The following is a 15861-nucleotide window of genomic DNA, read 5'->3' as shown; positions in this document are numbered from 1 at the left end:
ATATAATTACACACACATACATGCTATACATATCTCCTATAGTGTTTTCTATTCATTTCCAGTAAGGCTCAAGCATACACACAACATACGTAACATGAACTGAGCAAGCTTCAAAAGCAGATTTAGTCTTCAGTACCAAAGCTTACAGTAAGAAAAAGGCACACACACATTTGTCTCAGATTTTTTAAATTAAACATAAAAACATTTAAAATTTACAGTATTTACAAGTAGTTTGGTTACATATTTCAGACAAGAACCAAAGTGTGTTCAGCAGGCCCATTGTGCATAATTAGGTTTTTAAAGCCACGAAGACTTGCATTAGACATTAGAAAATACTTTCTTGGGCTAAAGAACTCATAGAATACATTGCCTGATGGGGTCATGGAGTCTTTAGACAAATGCATAGGAGGAGTGATTCAGTTCTCGGGAGAAGAATGAACCACAGCCCCCCGGAGATCCAACCTAGCCCAATGATTGCATCCATTTGGAGAATATAGAAAGTGTATTAATAAAAAAGGGCTTCATAGTTAAAGGACTGATTTTTTTAAAGGCACACTAATGAAATCTGTGCATGTCACTTTTTTATAAGATGAAAGGTGCTTTGTGTTTGTTTTGTTGTTTGGGTTTTTTTTTTTTTTTTTTTTTAAGACATGCTGAAACTATTAATTTGAACTAAGTACAATAACTCTTATTTATTAATACTAAACTGTTTACATGGCACCACTTCAGAGCAAGTGGTTATTTCTAACCTTGAGAAAAACAGCTCTTCTCATGCAAGTTTCTTTTCCTCCAATATTAACTAGTGAAGGACTACACGTAAATATGCATGTCTGTTCTAAGGAACTGAGACACTACAAGATGTCTTGTTTCCACAGATGTCAGTGTATTTGACAAGAATTTTTTTTAAACTACATTATTGATTTATGTGGAAAAAACAAAAGCAGAACATCTGATGCTTCTGTGCCAGCATGCAGTATTACCACAAAACTTCATTGTTAATTGCTGATCTCATAATAAAAAGTTATGATGCCCACGCAAAAACAAGAAATAAAGAAGTTCTTAGAACCTGATACATCTGTAAAAGGCATGAATATGAAGTGATTTTGAACCTGTAAAACTTAGGCACTGATATCTTGTGTCAAGGTGCTACATATGAATACCCACAAGCTTAAACAAACTGCTTCTTCATCTGAAGAATATTAATTTATTAATTCAAACTAATTTAGAAGTTAAGTGAAAATGCATGGATAAATACCACCTAACACCTTCCAAACCACATGGCTCAGATATTTAGTACTACAGTACCGCAAAAGCAAGGCTAACTAGCTGCAGCCGGTAAGGCATTTCCCTGTTCCCTGTCCCAAGAAGTCATCACACTGCAGGCTGCTGAACTGGATCCTAGCAGAAGTACCATCACGGACATGCCCTGTTTTCAGGCTCTCTCTTACCACAGAAAGAAACTGAGCTTATTCACCCAGGGAATACACTCTTGTCTCACTGTGGCCTCACGCTTTCAGCTAGTGACAGCTAATAAGAGAAACTGGTGCTTTGCGCACCCTTAAACTTCTTTATCAATGTACGTTAGATAGCACAAAGCACTCATATGCCTTTACTTGATTTTCAGCTTACAGAATAACAGTGCCTTTCCATTATACATAACTACGCGCCGTGCCAAATTTTTCCCATATGCTCATGATATATTTCTGTGTCATTTCTGATGAATATTAACATCCTTTGTCCTTATTATATCCTAGCACCTGGCTCATCCCTTTTACTTACACAGGACTCCATGTGACTTGAAAGATTCAGGACAATGTACAGTGTAGTAGTATTGTGGGGAAAGAGAAAAACAATCTGTCACAGTCACTTGGTTTTAAAATGCATCTATCTGCCCTCACACAGGCAAAAAATATCATTCCTCTTCCAGTGTGGCAGCAAAGGAAAACCTTCCAGAACAGAAAACACCTAATGATCTCTTACACAAATTTTGGTTAATAATTTTCCTAGCAGAGCCAGGTTTTTAATATGCACTGTTAAGAATGTAAACAATGTTTCCAAGAAATCCCGTACTTCTGACTAAATAGTTTTCAGGCAGACATACTGAATGTAATGGCTACTATGGCTAATTCCAGATCTTCTTGGAGAACAGCAACATTTATTTTTTTGGATGAAACTGACAGAAGGTATACAAGCTACCAATTGCAAGAAGATGAAAAACATGGAGCAGTAGCAAAGAAGATACTCTGCAAATTGACTGATCAGAAACTTCTTCCCAAAAAAAACAAGCTAACATCACAGTTTCTAATGCCCTCTTTCTCCCTTCTGAGCCAAATTTAACTTAAAACACTTGCCTGACATTTATAAAGTCCTGAGGTATTTATTGTCATTTGTATTTCTCAACAAAATGTGAAATAAATGACATCAGCCTCAAGCTCTGCAAAAGACACAGCTGCTCATCTCTCTAGTAGACAGACTGCTAAAGCACAGTTCAGTGGTGAAACGCATTATTAACTGAAAAGACAGTGCTACAAAATTCGGAAGGCTGTCAGATGAACTTATGAACCACAACTTACCACACTACTTTTCTATTGTCTTGAGATGTATTTTTAGAGGGTGCTAACTTGGTGTAGTTCCTGAGTTAGGTCATAAAAAGGGGAAAACCAGTAGTAATTTTCAACCTGCTAGAAAACACATTTGGAAGAAGTCCTGTTGATTTCCTATTAAAAAAAATCATATTGTTCTAAGAATTAGGATTTTAAAAAGCTCTGGAGGAAAGCAAGATTTTGAATTTTGAAAATATTTTCTAAAGAATTTGTTCAACCACCCATTACACATTCCCCCCGCCCCCCCAATGACAATCAGCCAGCAAGCCAATACAGGAGTTATCCAGAATGTAACATGCTTACACAACCTATCTAGGTGATCCAAATGGATACAGCTATACAGAAATAACAGCACTTTTAAAAACAGCTTCTTTAGTTACAAAACTTATGTTACAAAAAACTTATGTTACTCACTGAAATGTACAAAGTAATGGTCCTGAAAGTATATACTTCCAGTTGCAGAAAAGACTACAAATTACCGGTTCTTGGCCATGGAATAAAATTCTTAAGATATACATGAAAGATATACATGAAAACATTATAGGCATATTCTTACTTAAAACAAATAGTAGCATTTCATTTAATACAAAAATACTTTTCAAGGAAAAAAAAAAAAACAAGCAGCAGAATAACTCCAATAAAGGCAAAACCTCTCAATTTTTCTTGCACGTCTCTATTGCAACCAAGTGAAGGACTTCGTAAGCATTATGTTCATCAAATTAATTTTGAAAAGGATTTGAAATAGAAGGGAATAATAATATAGCTGCTATTTTATACTCCTTCATGAAGTCTGTTCTCCACGGATGACTGTTAAAAAAACAGTCCTATTTCAAATAGGAAATAGTAAGTTATGTCATATATACAAACATTTCTACAAGTAGTTACTATGAAATTTCCCCCCACTTTTTACGCTGTTCTCAGGTACTACTTTCAGTCCCATTTCAGGGTCCCACTGTACTAAGTTGTGTACTGGTTACTCTGGCTGGATTAGAGCAAGTACAACTTGTAGATGTTCATAATATAACCCAGACTTTCCATAATCTTCAGTAATGCTGTTCTTCCCGAGTTCTGGTTAAAAACTTCAGCTATCCTTGTTAGTTAGTCAGTCGGCCTGTAAGCAATCACAGGCTGTTCTTCACCAACATCTATCAACATATCTAATGGAACATGAGGCTTGTCATAGCCAGAAAACTTGAGACAGCTGCTTGAAATAACTGTCTGTTGTATTTCTGTGTCAGAAGCCTCTGGACCTGAAGAGTTACTGCATATACCCATTTGGCTACCATCAGAAATGAAGTAACTCTCCTTTACTTTGCGGTTCTGTTCATCGTCAGAAGATAACTCCTCTGTGCTTTCCTGAACAGACACCTCTTCTGCTTTGGCTGGTGCCTCTTGGGGAGGAACAAAAGATGCTCCTTCACTGGAATTCTCACGACTAACAGTTTCGTCTTGTGGCTCTACCTCCAGCGAGGTTTCTTCATCATTATTCACTGGTAATGATGACTGGCTTGGCATGAAGCTTATTACAGACACGTATTTTGCTTCCGATTTTGATTCTAGAATGCTGTCTGTGTTCAGGTTTCTTATCACACTGACCTTAAATGGAAAAAAAAATATTAAAAAAAAAAATCACTTTTAGTTTCATATAATCTACTAATTTATTGGCTTTATCTTCTGTCAAAGTTTAGAGGTTAAAAAATAAGACGATACAAGTTTTATAATATAAAAGTTATGTGACTACAACCAATCCCAACAAAAGTTAGCAAAATCTAAGACTTCAACTGTTTCATAACACTTTTACGCAAGCTCTCAAAAATGCTTTCTATGTGCAAACACATTTGCAAGGACCAAATCCATTTCACGTCACCCATTCCATTGTAAGTCATTTGTAACTTGCAATGCAAGAGTAACTTGCAATGACTCTAATATTTTGTGGCAACTGTCTCAACTGGAAGAGAAGTGAACTTGGGAAAGAGATCTTTAAAATGACACGAGAACCTTTATGCATACCCAATAGCCATATCTATGCTGAAGTCTTCCTAGTTATTTCTCCTGTGTCACTAAGCACTCCCTTGATGCTGCAACAAACTTTAATGTTTTACTTTGAAACCCGTGCACAGGAAGAGCATATTAATTCCTTCAGTGGACAGGCTACAGCTTTTTTTAAAGGATTATGACATGCCTTCAGGCTGTTCAGATCCTTCCAATTTTTTATTTTTTTTTTTTAAGTGTTTTCAAGAATACATATGAAAAACAAAGTAGGGTTAATTTCCAGAGGTACAACGGTGTTCCCTAAAGCTAATGGAAAGCATAAGGAGAAAATTTATTAATTCAGTATATATGTGTATCACAGACTATCCAGTACCATAGATAAGCTAATTTCTTAATAAAATCATAAGATCATAGAATAGTTTGGGTTCAAAATCCTGCTTTCCTCCAGAGCTATTTAAATCCTAATTCTTAGAACAGTATATTTTTTTTTTTAAGAGGAAATCAACAGGACTTCTTCCAAACATGTTTTCTAGCAGGTTGAAAATTACTAGCATTTTTCCCCTTTTTCTGACATAACTCTTTGACATAGTCCCCCCACAACATCCTTCTGTCTCAATTAGAGAGGTATGGACTTGATGTTTGGTGGATGAGGAATTGCTCGGATGGTCACCAGCTCAATGTCCAGATGGAGATCAGTGACAAGTGGTGTCCCTCAGGGGTCTGTATTGGCACTAGTACTGTTTAATATTGTCATCCATGATATAAAGAGTGGAATCAAGCGCACTCTCACCAAGCTGAGTGGTGCAGTTGACACACCTGAGGGATGGGATACCATCCAGATGGGCTTGGACAAGCTCGAGAAGTAGGCCTGTGTGAACCACATGAGGTTGAACAAGGCCAAGTGCAGGGTCCTGCCCCTGGGTTCTGGGGCAAATCCCAGTATCTATACAGGCTGAGGGACGAAGGGATTACCTCAGGAGACCCTGGCTCATCTCTACAAGACAAATGTGCTGCAGTGTATCCAGCACATCTCAGAGCAATATGTACAAAGTCACTGTTTTTGAGATACTTCGTAAAAAAAAAAAAAATCTGACTGAAAATACATGTTGAGGCAAATTTGGAAGAAAAGGATGTAGGTAAGAGGAAAAAAGGAATGTTGTTTAAGAAAAGCTACAATAGGCAAAAAGAACCTCTCAGTTTATATTAGTGTAAGAACTGAGAGCACCATCAAAACCAGACAATCAAATCTGACCATGCTTTTCAAGAATCTTCCTTAATCAGAAGGTTGTGAGGCTGTATCTTTACATTCATACCTTCACAGTGTGCTGACAGTGAAGAACTTGCCTTTACCTCTCACTTCAGCCCCATATCTTTCCCCTCAGTTACCCTGATAGCTGTTGATGGTACTGTGGTTTATGCTGGATCAATGAAACTATTGGGAGTTAAAAAAAAAAAACCCACCACACAAACAAACAAAAACCAACTAAACAACCCCCCCCAACAACAAACACCACCATAAAGCAAACAAACACCCCCTGGACAACAGTTATTTGTAATCTAAGTGAGTTTTACAAACAGTTGTTTTAGCACCACTGAGGTGAGCCTTTGGGAATGGAGGACTGCCACTGGAAAACTAGTCAAAAGAGCATTAAGGTGGCTCCTGACACTGAGAATATACCACACTACAACCTAGCTGCCATTCAGCCATCATTCTCTCTGGATGTTAATTTTTTGTTATGTGGGAACAGTAAGAATACGGTATAAAGAATGTTCAGAGTATTTTCTGTGAGTATAGAACCATAGAATGGTTTAGGTTGGAAGGGACCTTGAAGATCATCTAGTTCCAACCCCCCTGCCATGGGCAGGGACACCTCCCACTAGACCAGGTTGCTCAAAGCCCCATCCAGCCTGGCCTTGAACACATTTACTGTAGGCAAGTTAATATTTTTCTTTTGTGTGCATTATCTAATACTAGCAAACTGACAGCCCGTGAGCTTAAGCTGGATGTCAGCAGTATTTCCTGGCACATGCAGGTGCTCAGTTTCCTGTCTCCAATGACTGCACCTGAGCTTTCAGGTCTTTCCCTGTTTCAACAGACTAGGGAGATACACCAGTGGAAGCCAGGCTCAAGGACACATATAAATAACATATCTCAAGAAATCTGTAACAGTTAAGGTAATCAACATTTTTTTTCTTATCTTTCTTTTCTAGTGGCTTGTCCACCTTCAAATTCCCAGTAATTTTCAGGTGTGCATTTTCTGGAGGAAAGTTTAAGAAGTCCATTACAGATCTTATTAGGACCTTCACAAAATCTGCATGGCCTTTGCATGGTTCCACCACAAACTAATGCTGTGTAAATGTATAAATAGGAAACTATGTTACCACCCTGAAGACGATCACAGGGGAAAAAAAAAAAAAATCTTCACAAAAGCTAATGAAGCAGCTTCTCTCATGTAAGATGACAATTATTTATAGCAAATATCAGTCAAAACTTACAGGAACAATTACAATTTCTCCAAATCAAGAAGATATGTTGTATAACCAAAAAAGCCAGAGTCACAAAGAAAATTCTTGTTTCCTGAATATCTGTAAGCGTTCTACAAACGCAGTGAGAGAATACAGCCTTGTTGTTGCTGTCAGGCTCAGAAAAAGCACCAGGAAATCTCAGAAAAGTTGACTTAAGTATGAGCTACAAATGAAAACTGATGCTTTTCAGTAAGTCTTTCCCTTACAGAGTGGGTGTTTTCTACCCACTAAAATATTTGCCAGCATTTAAAGATAAGAGGCACTGGGGGGGGTGGGGGGTGGGGGAAGAGTGAAGTTAAAGCAGATGGAGATGCCCACAGTGTATCAGTAAATTAAGGCAAGGCTCCTTTTAAAGCAGGTAAGTCCTTATCACAAATCTTACAACAAAAATCTAGTACAGGACAAATCACACACAGGGCAAACTGGAGAGACTGAAGATAGTGGGTAGAAGAAGACAGCCTCTTGAAATACTTTTTGTGAGATAAATTAAAGAAAATGAACGGCTCTTAACTACAGCTGGACTGCTGAAACATCAGATTCCTGTGGTCCAGCAAAAGACTAGCATGATGAAGTCTTATAAAGGAATCTGACCCATTTCACCAGATGCATATTCCTGGTAGGATCCTACTATGAGTAAGGACGTTTAAAACATGTAAACAAACCTTTTCTCTAATGAAGGTAATTCTTCATAGTTGTACAGTAAGTTGTACTGTGGAAGTAGGGCCTGTACATGACCGACATGTTATTCATGTCACATTATTCACAGAAAATATAAAAGTTCTTGAAATCTAAATGCAATGGATTTTTTTCCCCTTTTCTTTGGGCACATGAGACTCTCAAAGGCAGCTGCTTGATGGTTACTCTTTTTTATTTTTCCTTCTGTTGGAGAATTCTAACTTGCTGCAAGTCACTCAAATGATGTTTTAGCACCTACTTAAAGCCACCAGCAAGCAGATCACCGGAAGGCAGCAGTCCTAAGGTAGGACACATTGTCCAGCCTTTTAACAGATGGAAAAACTCCCTAGATGTTTCATTTTCAGACAGGCTCAGGTAAAGCACAATGGCCATAACCTTTATGGAAAGTAAGGTCTAGTGCGCATTCAAAGGTCAATGATGGGCTCTTAGCTCCAAGAAGCCTACAGGTATAAGTTTAACGATATGAAGTAAATATAAATATTAGTTATTTACATTGTTATTAATTACTTAAAATGAGTAATTATTAAACTAATCAATAATTAATCATAAGTTATTAATTATTCATTTTACATTTCCACATTATTCTTATCGCCTTTATTGAAACTATCCTTATGAGCTTTGCAATTTATATTTGTCACTAAAGATTTCAATGGAAATGGACAGAATCACAGAATAAGCTGAGTTGGAAGGTACCCACAAGGACCATAGAGTCCAACTCCTGACTCCACGCAGGGCAACCTAGAAGTTAAACCATTCATCTAAGAGCATGGTCCAAATACTTCTTGAACACTGACAGGCGTGGGGGCATCACCACTTCCCCGGGGAACTTGTCTCAGCACTTGATCACCCAGGTAACAATCTTTATAAATAGTTATAGGTTTCATTCAGTTCCTTAGCAAGACAGTGTGATGTGGAATGTGAACCAGACTGTGGTACACCAGAGGCTAGGAATCACAAGACAACGTATAACCCAGTATACTGAGAATATGGGCACACAAATGAGTTTCTGCAAGGTTAGCTAAAGTGTGAATTTGGAGCATGCATCAGGAAGCTCATAGGAATTAAGGAGCACACATTCTATTTGTGCGATATTTTTTTTCCTGATCCCCTAGATGCAATACCACAGTGGTACTGGGAAGCCAGAATAACTATGGATCCATTGAGTATAGCACTGTCATTCTGGATGAGCTGTATTTTGCTATAATGAACAGTCTTCACAAAAATTACTCTATGTGTATGTAGGACACAATGGTACGAATTCAGACAGTTACATACTGGTGTGAAGGTGAAAAAAAAAAAAAGTCTCCAGTGTCTCCCTTTTTCTACAGGCATCTGTGCTTTCATATTGAGGTCTAGCTGCAAATTCCATCAGACAGGTTTCTCTCATCTGATTTTTTAAAGTCTACAGTGAGAATGGCTATCTCTGAACTCATGTCACAGTCCATGGAAAGAAGTAGGCATTTTAGAGTCTTTTGTCTAACCAGAAGCACATATTATTTTAGATTGAGATTAACCACCTGTGCTGCACAAGTTGATGGACTAGATTACTGCTTACTACAAAGGGACCCAGCTAACATCACTGGCTTGGATATCTCCACTTACTCAGAGCAATCTCGCCTCCCAGTATTCTATTCCAAAGAAAGAAGGCTCCGGGGGAACTTAGGCATTGAACTAGCCATGCACTATGAAGCAGTCACTTTAAAGGGTTCTGAAGTTGAAGAACATTGAATTGAAGACCATTGCCTCCTCCCTCTACAAGTCTTATGAGACTTACTGCATCTGCTGAGAAGATACACTCTTGATAGGATTACCACTTACTACTGCCTCACATGGCAGTTCTTGAAAGCTGTTTCAACTGCTGATTGCTCAGTTGCTGTGACTAAAGAGACACCAGAAGGACATTACAACAGTACTTGTTAGATACTCTGCCTCTTGTCTCATGTAAAAGCAACAAATGCTGCTGCTGCTCTTTAAGGAACATCCACTCTGTCTCCTAAGGACGGCTACAGAGAGCTTTTAAGGTACAGCAGCTGCTGACCTCTCTTCCCTGTGACTGCTCAGTGTGACAACAGACTTCCTCTAGTTGTTCTTCCCTCTTCCTACAGCACTATTACTCCTCCCTCCCCTTACTCTGCACATCACGTTAAGAACATTGTAGCACTTAGAAGTATCACAGAATTACCACCTAATAAAGGAATCTTACAGGTGTTCAACAACAGCACAAGACGAAATGGGCACAAACTGAAACACATGGAATTTTATCTGAAATAACAATTTTTACTGTGAGGGTGGTTAAACACTGGAATAGGTTACCAAGAGCGGCTGTGGAATCTCCCTCCTTGGTCTTGATGACCCCGCTTGAGCAAAAGGGCTGGATTAAATGATCTCAAAAAGCCTCTTTAACCTCAGTGATTGTGTGGTTCTGTGTCTCTGCTACTAGAATGAATACAAACCTGTCTATGTATACACACATTGAGTTTTTGAGAACTAAGCTCTCAAACTAGACCAACTACTGCTACTTCAGTTGAAAAGAGACTGAAGTCTAGCCCTAAAACAAATACAAGGCATCTGGTTGCAGAAGCTGTCAGAATATTAGACTGGTATAAATCCTACACATCTATGAGACCATAGTAAAAAATATGAAAAAAAAAAAAAAAAAAGACAGGCATAAAGATGTTATAGTTATAAAAGTTACCTAGTTGGCTATTAAAAATCTGATGCAGATAAGAAGTCTCAACTTACCAAAGACTTAGGCAGCTTTATGTTCTCCTTCCTTAGTTTCTTGCAGCCACAATATACTGTCAACATTAGACTCAGGCTCAGAATAACAGCACACGGAATGATGATATATTGTGTGCCTAAGAAGTTAGAGTAAAATTGTTAGGGAGTTTGGAAAAAATAAACCACTGCTGTATCATTTAGAATAACTGCAAAAACTGTAGTACCTCAGAATGCTTAGCTGTAATGTGTGAATTTGTCAAATTACCACCTTTTTTCACTCAAGAAAACTTAATTCATAAAGCATTATATCAAGTGAATAAAAATGAGAATACAGAAGATTTTCAATTCATATAAACACAATCATGTTTTTATAGAGGTAAAGGAATTCTATAATTAATTTTTTGTTCCTTAGAGATGACAGACAGGGGTGAACAGATTTGTGCGTTTTCCATATGATAGCATATTAACTGACATAATAATTACATATAGTCTATTTATAATAAAATTAAGATGTGAAATCTTCCAAAACAGAGTTGTGAATATTACTTGTGAGATTCCACTTATCTGACTCTGCTTAATGTTCTCCCCCTCAATCATACCACTGCTCTTGTGCATAAAAGAACGAACACAACTGCTTCTATCCATCTCTTTTCTCTATTGAAGTTTTGGGCTATAATGAAGTAACATTAAATAGTTTGTAAGAGTTTATCAGATATATAAAGTTGTGCCACTAGCTGCCTTTTTGCCTTTACTTAAGAAACAGACATCAATACGTTAATTTTATGACCACAAGTTTATAGTTGCTTCAAACTCAAGAAAGTCTATATACATTTTCCTCAGCGATGAGACTGAGAAAAAAGCCACTTGTTAGAACAGAGAGAAAATGCTTCTGAAAACCATGTTACTCGGTGAATGATCCATTTGTCATTTGTTAATTACACCAATAATCAGGTGCAATGGAAACAGGTTTTGTAATACCAGCGAAGCATGAAAAGCACTCCAAAAAAGTCAGGATTACTTGAAAATAACATGACTTTTAAATGTCTTTAGAACTAGGAAAGTGCATTTGGAAAAGAATGACTATAGTTTCCCTTTTTTCGTATTCTCCCATAGGCATCCAAGTCATCCCACGGCTATATCAGAACTCGAATACTTAGCTCAAACAGATCTCTGGTCAGACTCAGTATGTTCTTACTAAAGTTTTAAAACCCTCTTACTCGATGTCTGTTTGACATGAGGAACATGAATACAGCTTTCTTCTGATGGGGCACCAACAATCAGATCACGATAGAAACTTCCCTTAGCTGAAACACAGTAAGTGGAACCTTCAGCAGGAACCGGGATGTTGAGGCTACATTTATACATTGTACAGTTATCTCCAGGGAACTCTTCTTTACTCTGCAAAAAAATGAAAGTCACATTATATCATTTGACTCAATACAACAACATAAATGTTACAGCACCTTCCAACACTTCCAAAAATGTTAAAACACTATTAGATGTGGCTCCTACATCATCTATATGCCTTGCAAATGTGATGTGAACTTTGGCTATCAGCTTATGAGCTACCTTAAGATGTTATCTTTGATCAGATCATGGTGCTTTCAGCTGAAGTTTGTGCTGTTCATAGTCTAGATTTGCATTCCTAGTTCACTTATAAAACTTGTACATGGATGCATATGAAAAGGTAACTGTAAATAAACATACCTACTACTATTTTCTTCAAGTTCACCCTCCATGCCTGCTAAATAAAGTTGTGTCAATATCTTGAAAGGTAATCTTCTTAAATGAAAGGTCTATCTAGACAAGTTAAACAGGCACAAGTACAGTTACTAATGTTTCACCATGTATGCAGAAACAATAGCATGGGACCAAGTAACTTGATCTTGTGTACAGCTAATGCAATAATCTCATTTTTGCTATAAACATCCATTTGCACAACTAAAATCCAGATCTTCCAGTCATATACATCACTGTGACGCACTTGACATTTTAGAGCTTCAGTAGTCCTATGTTATGTTTAACTGTTTTCTTGGTATCTGTTGGCTCTGTATGTCTCAGAAGTGAACCCCTTGTTTATGGTAAACAGTTATTTTTAATTTGAAGTTTTAATTTTGGAACTTACCTGATTTTTCCTATCCCAAAAAGTCACAAAGTACATGAGCTCTGAGTAAGTGTCTTCGATCCAAGGAAGAAGCTCCACAGATGGGAATGCAGGATGGTAAATATCAACCATGATTTTATCACCATGCCTTGAGAGATTCAGTTTTGGTGGTCCTATTTTTCCTGCAACACATTGCACCTTTGCTATTAGGCCAAAGCTTTTGACATAAAATATGCTATTTATAGTTAGCTTTCCAAAAGTCATCTGAGATTTGAGAAGAATTATGTGTTTATTTCACTGCTGTTAATATTGCACAGCTGTGAGACTTAGAAGTAATGGAGGTGTTTGGATACATTAATGAATCTGCTTCTAAAATGGAGACAGATTATCACGCAGAATTTCTGTTAAGCAATCCAAGCTTCCTATACACATAAGGCCATAAAAATTCAGCTGACAACTGAAAAAAAAATGAAAAAAGCAATTGTTCATATATATATGAACAAGAACAGAACACAAAAATACTGTTGACCAGATCCCACCAGAAATTGCACTCAGCTAAAAACAATAGTGTACAGAGATAAAGGCTATCTGAAAATCTAAACAAATCTCATCTTGAGCAACAGTAGTTACAAGGGCTGCTTTTCCATGGCAACAGTCTACAGGAATTTATGGTGTCTAATGATCAGACTGAACATACGAATTTCTTGTTCAATGGAAAAACAATTTGTTCTCTCTCCTCCATATATGGTTACCAGTTTTCTGGAAACTGTCAAATTCAGCATTATTACCATGACTTCTGTCCCTCTGTCAAATACTAGAAACCAGATAGTGATTCCAAGTCATGGAGTATTGGGCGGGGAGGGAATCATAGCAAAAAATGAAGAGGTACTCCACTTCTTCAGCCCCAGGAATGCAGAAATCTAGAGCATAGCCCTAGTCAGGGAGAATCTCACGGGCAATGTCCTGCCCGAAAGCTGTATGTTGAGAATGGAGCAAATAGAAGAGGAAGTCTCTCAGTCTTTCCTCACTCTGTTGTCTCTGCTTTGTATTGCTCATGCAATGCTGGGGGCTGGCCTGGAGTCTAGATGCACAATTTACTTTTACAATGCTGATGTGAAAAACTGTTTTCTCCTGAAAGCCCAAAGGATTTATATGAAGAATTAGTAACTGTTAGTTATCCAGCTACAGTGGACTCCATAGCTTCTAGATAGTATCTAGACACCCAAAGCTGTCAGTATGTGGGATTATAGTGTCAAACAAGGCATCACCAACCACCTCAATGCTACTTAAATGATGCCTAAAGGTCCACAGCTTCCACTGGCAGTCTCCTACCCTAAATTGGTGTCTGGGACACCAGGCAAGAATATGGGAAGGATGCACAGAGTGCATCATCAGCATCACTTTTCTACCTTTAGAAGTTTTGAAAAAAATATTCAGATACCACAGTGACAGGGCTAACAAGTCTCTACAGAGGGAGAACTACAGAAGTTCCTACTGAACAACCATTATGCTTCATTTCATCCTGGAGTCCTGACTTTACGATATTCCCCAATGAGACACAATAATACTGTGAAAAGGACAACTACTAAATTTTTGCATTTTGGAAAAAACTACAAGGTTTAGTTTATGACGGAACTTACCATGCTTTTGCAAAATAAACTCATTTGTCTCAACATACTCAGACTGTTGTGACCCAACAAGAGCTTTAACTCGAAGCCAGTGAGAGGCAAAAGGATCACATATCTCCCTTGAGACATCACAAAAACGAGCCGAAATGTTCACACAAGTTGAGACGATCTTATAGGAACCCAGACTGTAAAACAGATCAAGTAGTAGTTAATACAATTTTAATTGCACAATATTGTACAATACACTGCCTTATTGGGCTTGCGTGGAAAGGTTTTGGTAGTGGGAGGGGCTATAGGGGTAGCTTCTATGAGAAGGTTCCCTTATGTCTAACAGAGCTAATGCCAGCTAGCTCCAAGATAGACCTGCCGCTAGCCAAGGCTGAGCCACTCAGCAGTGGTGGTAGCACCCCTGGGATAACATAATTAAGAAGGAGGGGGGGAAAAAAAAGCCAAACCCAAAACCTGCGCAATTGCAGCAAGAGAGAGGAGTGAGAATACGTGAGATAAACAACTCTGCATACACCAAGGTCAGTGAAGAAGGAGGGGGAGGAGGTGCTCCAGGCACTAGAGCTGAGATTCCCCTGCAGCCTGGGGAGGTCCGGAACAGATATCCACCTGCAGCCAATGGAGGGCCCCACGCCAGAGCAGGCGGGTGCCCAAAGGGAAGCCTGCACGGGAGCAGGCTCCTGGCATGATTTGTGGCCCTGTGGAGAGAGGAGCCCACACTGGAGCAGGTTTGCTAGCAGGACTTGTGACCCCGTGGGGCACCCACGCTGGAGCAGTCTGTTCCAGAAGGACTGCATCCCACAGGAGGGACCCCATGCTGGAGCAAGTGAAGAGCGTGAGGAGTCCTTTCCCTGAGCACAGGTTGCCCAGGGAAGTTGTGGACTCTCCATCCCTGGAGATAGTTAAAAGCCATCTGGACATGGTCCTGGGCAACTGGCTCTAGGTGATCCTGTTTAAGCAGGGGGGTTGGACCAGATGACCTCCAGAGGTCCCTGTCAACCTCAACCACCCTGTTATTTGACAAATTTTGCCTTAATTTACACTTAGGCAACTTTCACCCTACATGACTTCACCACATAGAAACAAAAGAATTTACCACGGACTGACTGCTTTTACATGTTTCTAGAAAACATCAGTTACAGGAAATGACAAAAGACTAAGAACTTACTTGTAAGGTTTGATCTCCACAATAAAACGAGGAGTTTCAGACATAGGTGGGTACTGCCAATGCAAGACAGTTTTGAAATTTTTGGATGTTACTTGGATCTGCGTTGGTGAAGGCACTAGAAGAAATAGAATTGCACTTGGATAAACAGACCTAGTGAAACTTAAGAACAGCCAAATATACTTCTAAATTATTTGGAAAAGGCAAGATGCTACAAGTGACTGGAAAAATTAGACATAAAAAAAATTATAACTACTCCCCTCCAAATGGACTTGTTTGTCAGCAGTACGAACACATGCAAGCCCTGCAAGCTGATTTATTATTCTTCTGTCCTATGGAGACAGCTTTCCTCCTGTTTGCAACCCAGAACCTCCGATAACCCACACCCATTGAAAGCAAGTCCATAGATAGCCCATATCA

At 38.6% G+C, this 15861-nt stretch overlaps 1 protein-coding gene across 1 annotated transcript; it reads right to left on the bottom strand.

Annotated features, from left to right (window-relative positions):
• Positions 1-618: 618 nt before the first annotated feature.
• Positions 619-15565, bottom strand: IFNGR1 (interferon gamma receptor 1). The gene is made up of 6 exons (XM_082480441.1): positions 15445-15565; positions 14283-14455; positions 12664-12824; positions 11756-11936; positions 10560-10675; positions 619-4199 (listed from the first exon to the last, which is right to left on the bottom strand). The coding sequence occupies exons 1-6, from the start codon at positions 15486-15488 to the stop codon at positions 3702-3704; spliced, it is 1173 nt and encodes a 390-aa protein (XP_082336567.1). The 5' UTR covers positions 15489-15565; the 3' UTR covers positions 619-3701.
• Positions 15566-15861: the final 296 nt, after the last annotated feature.

Source organism: Vanellus vanellus (assembly GCF_965231255.1).
Source record: "Vanellus vanellus genome assembly, chromosome: 3".
NCBI lineage: Eukaryota > Metazoa > Chordata > Aves > Charadriiformes > Charadriidae > Vanellus > Vanellus vanellus.
Note: the sequence above shows the minus strand (reverse complement) of the source record. Positions and strands in the feature narration are given on the sequence as shown.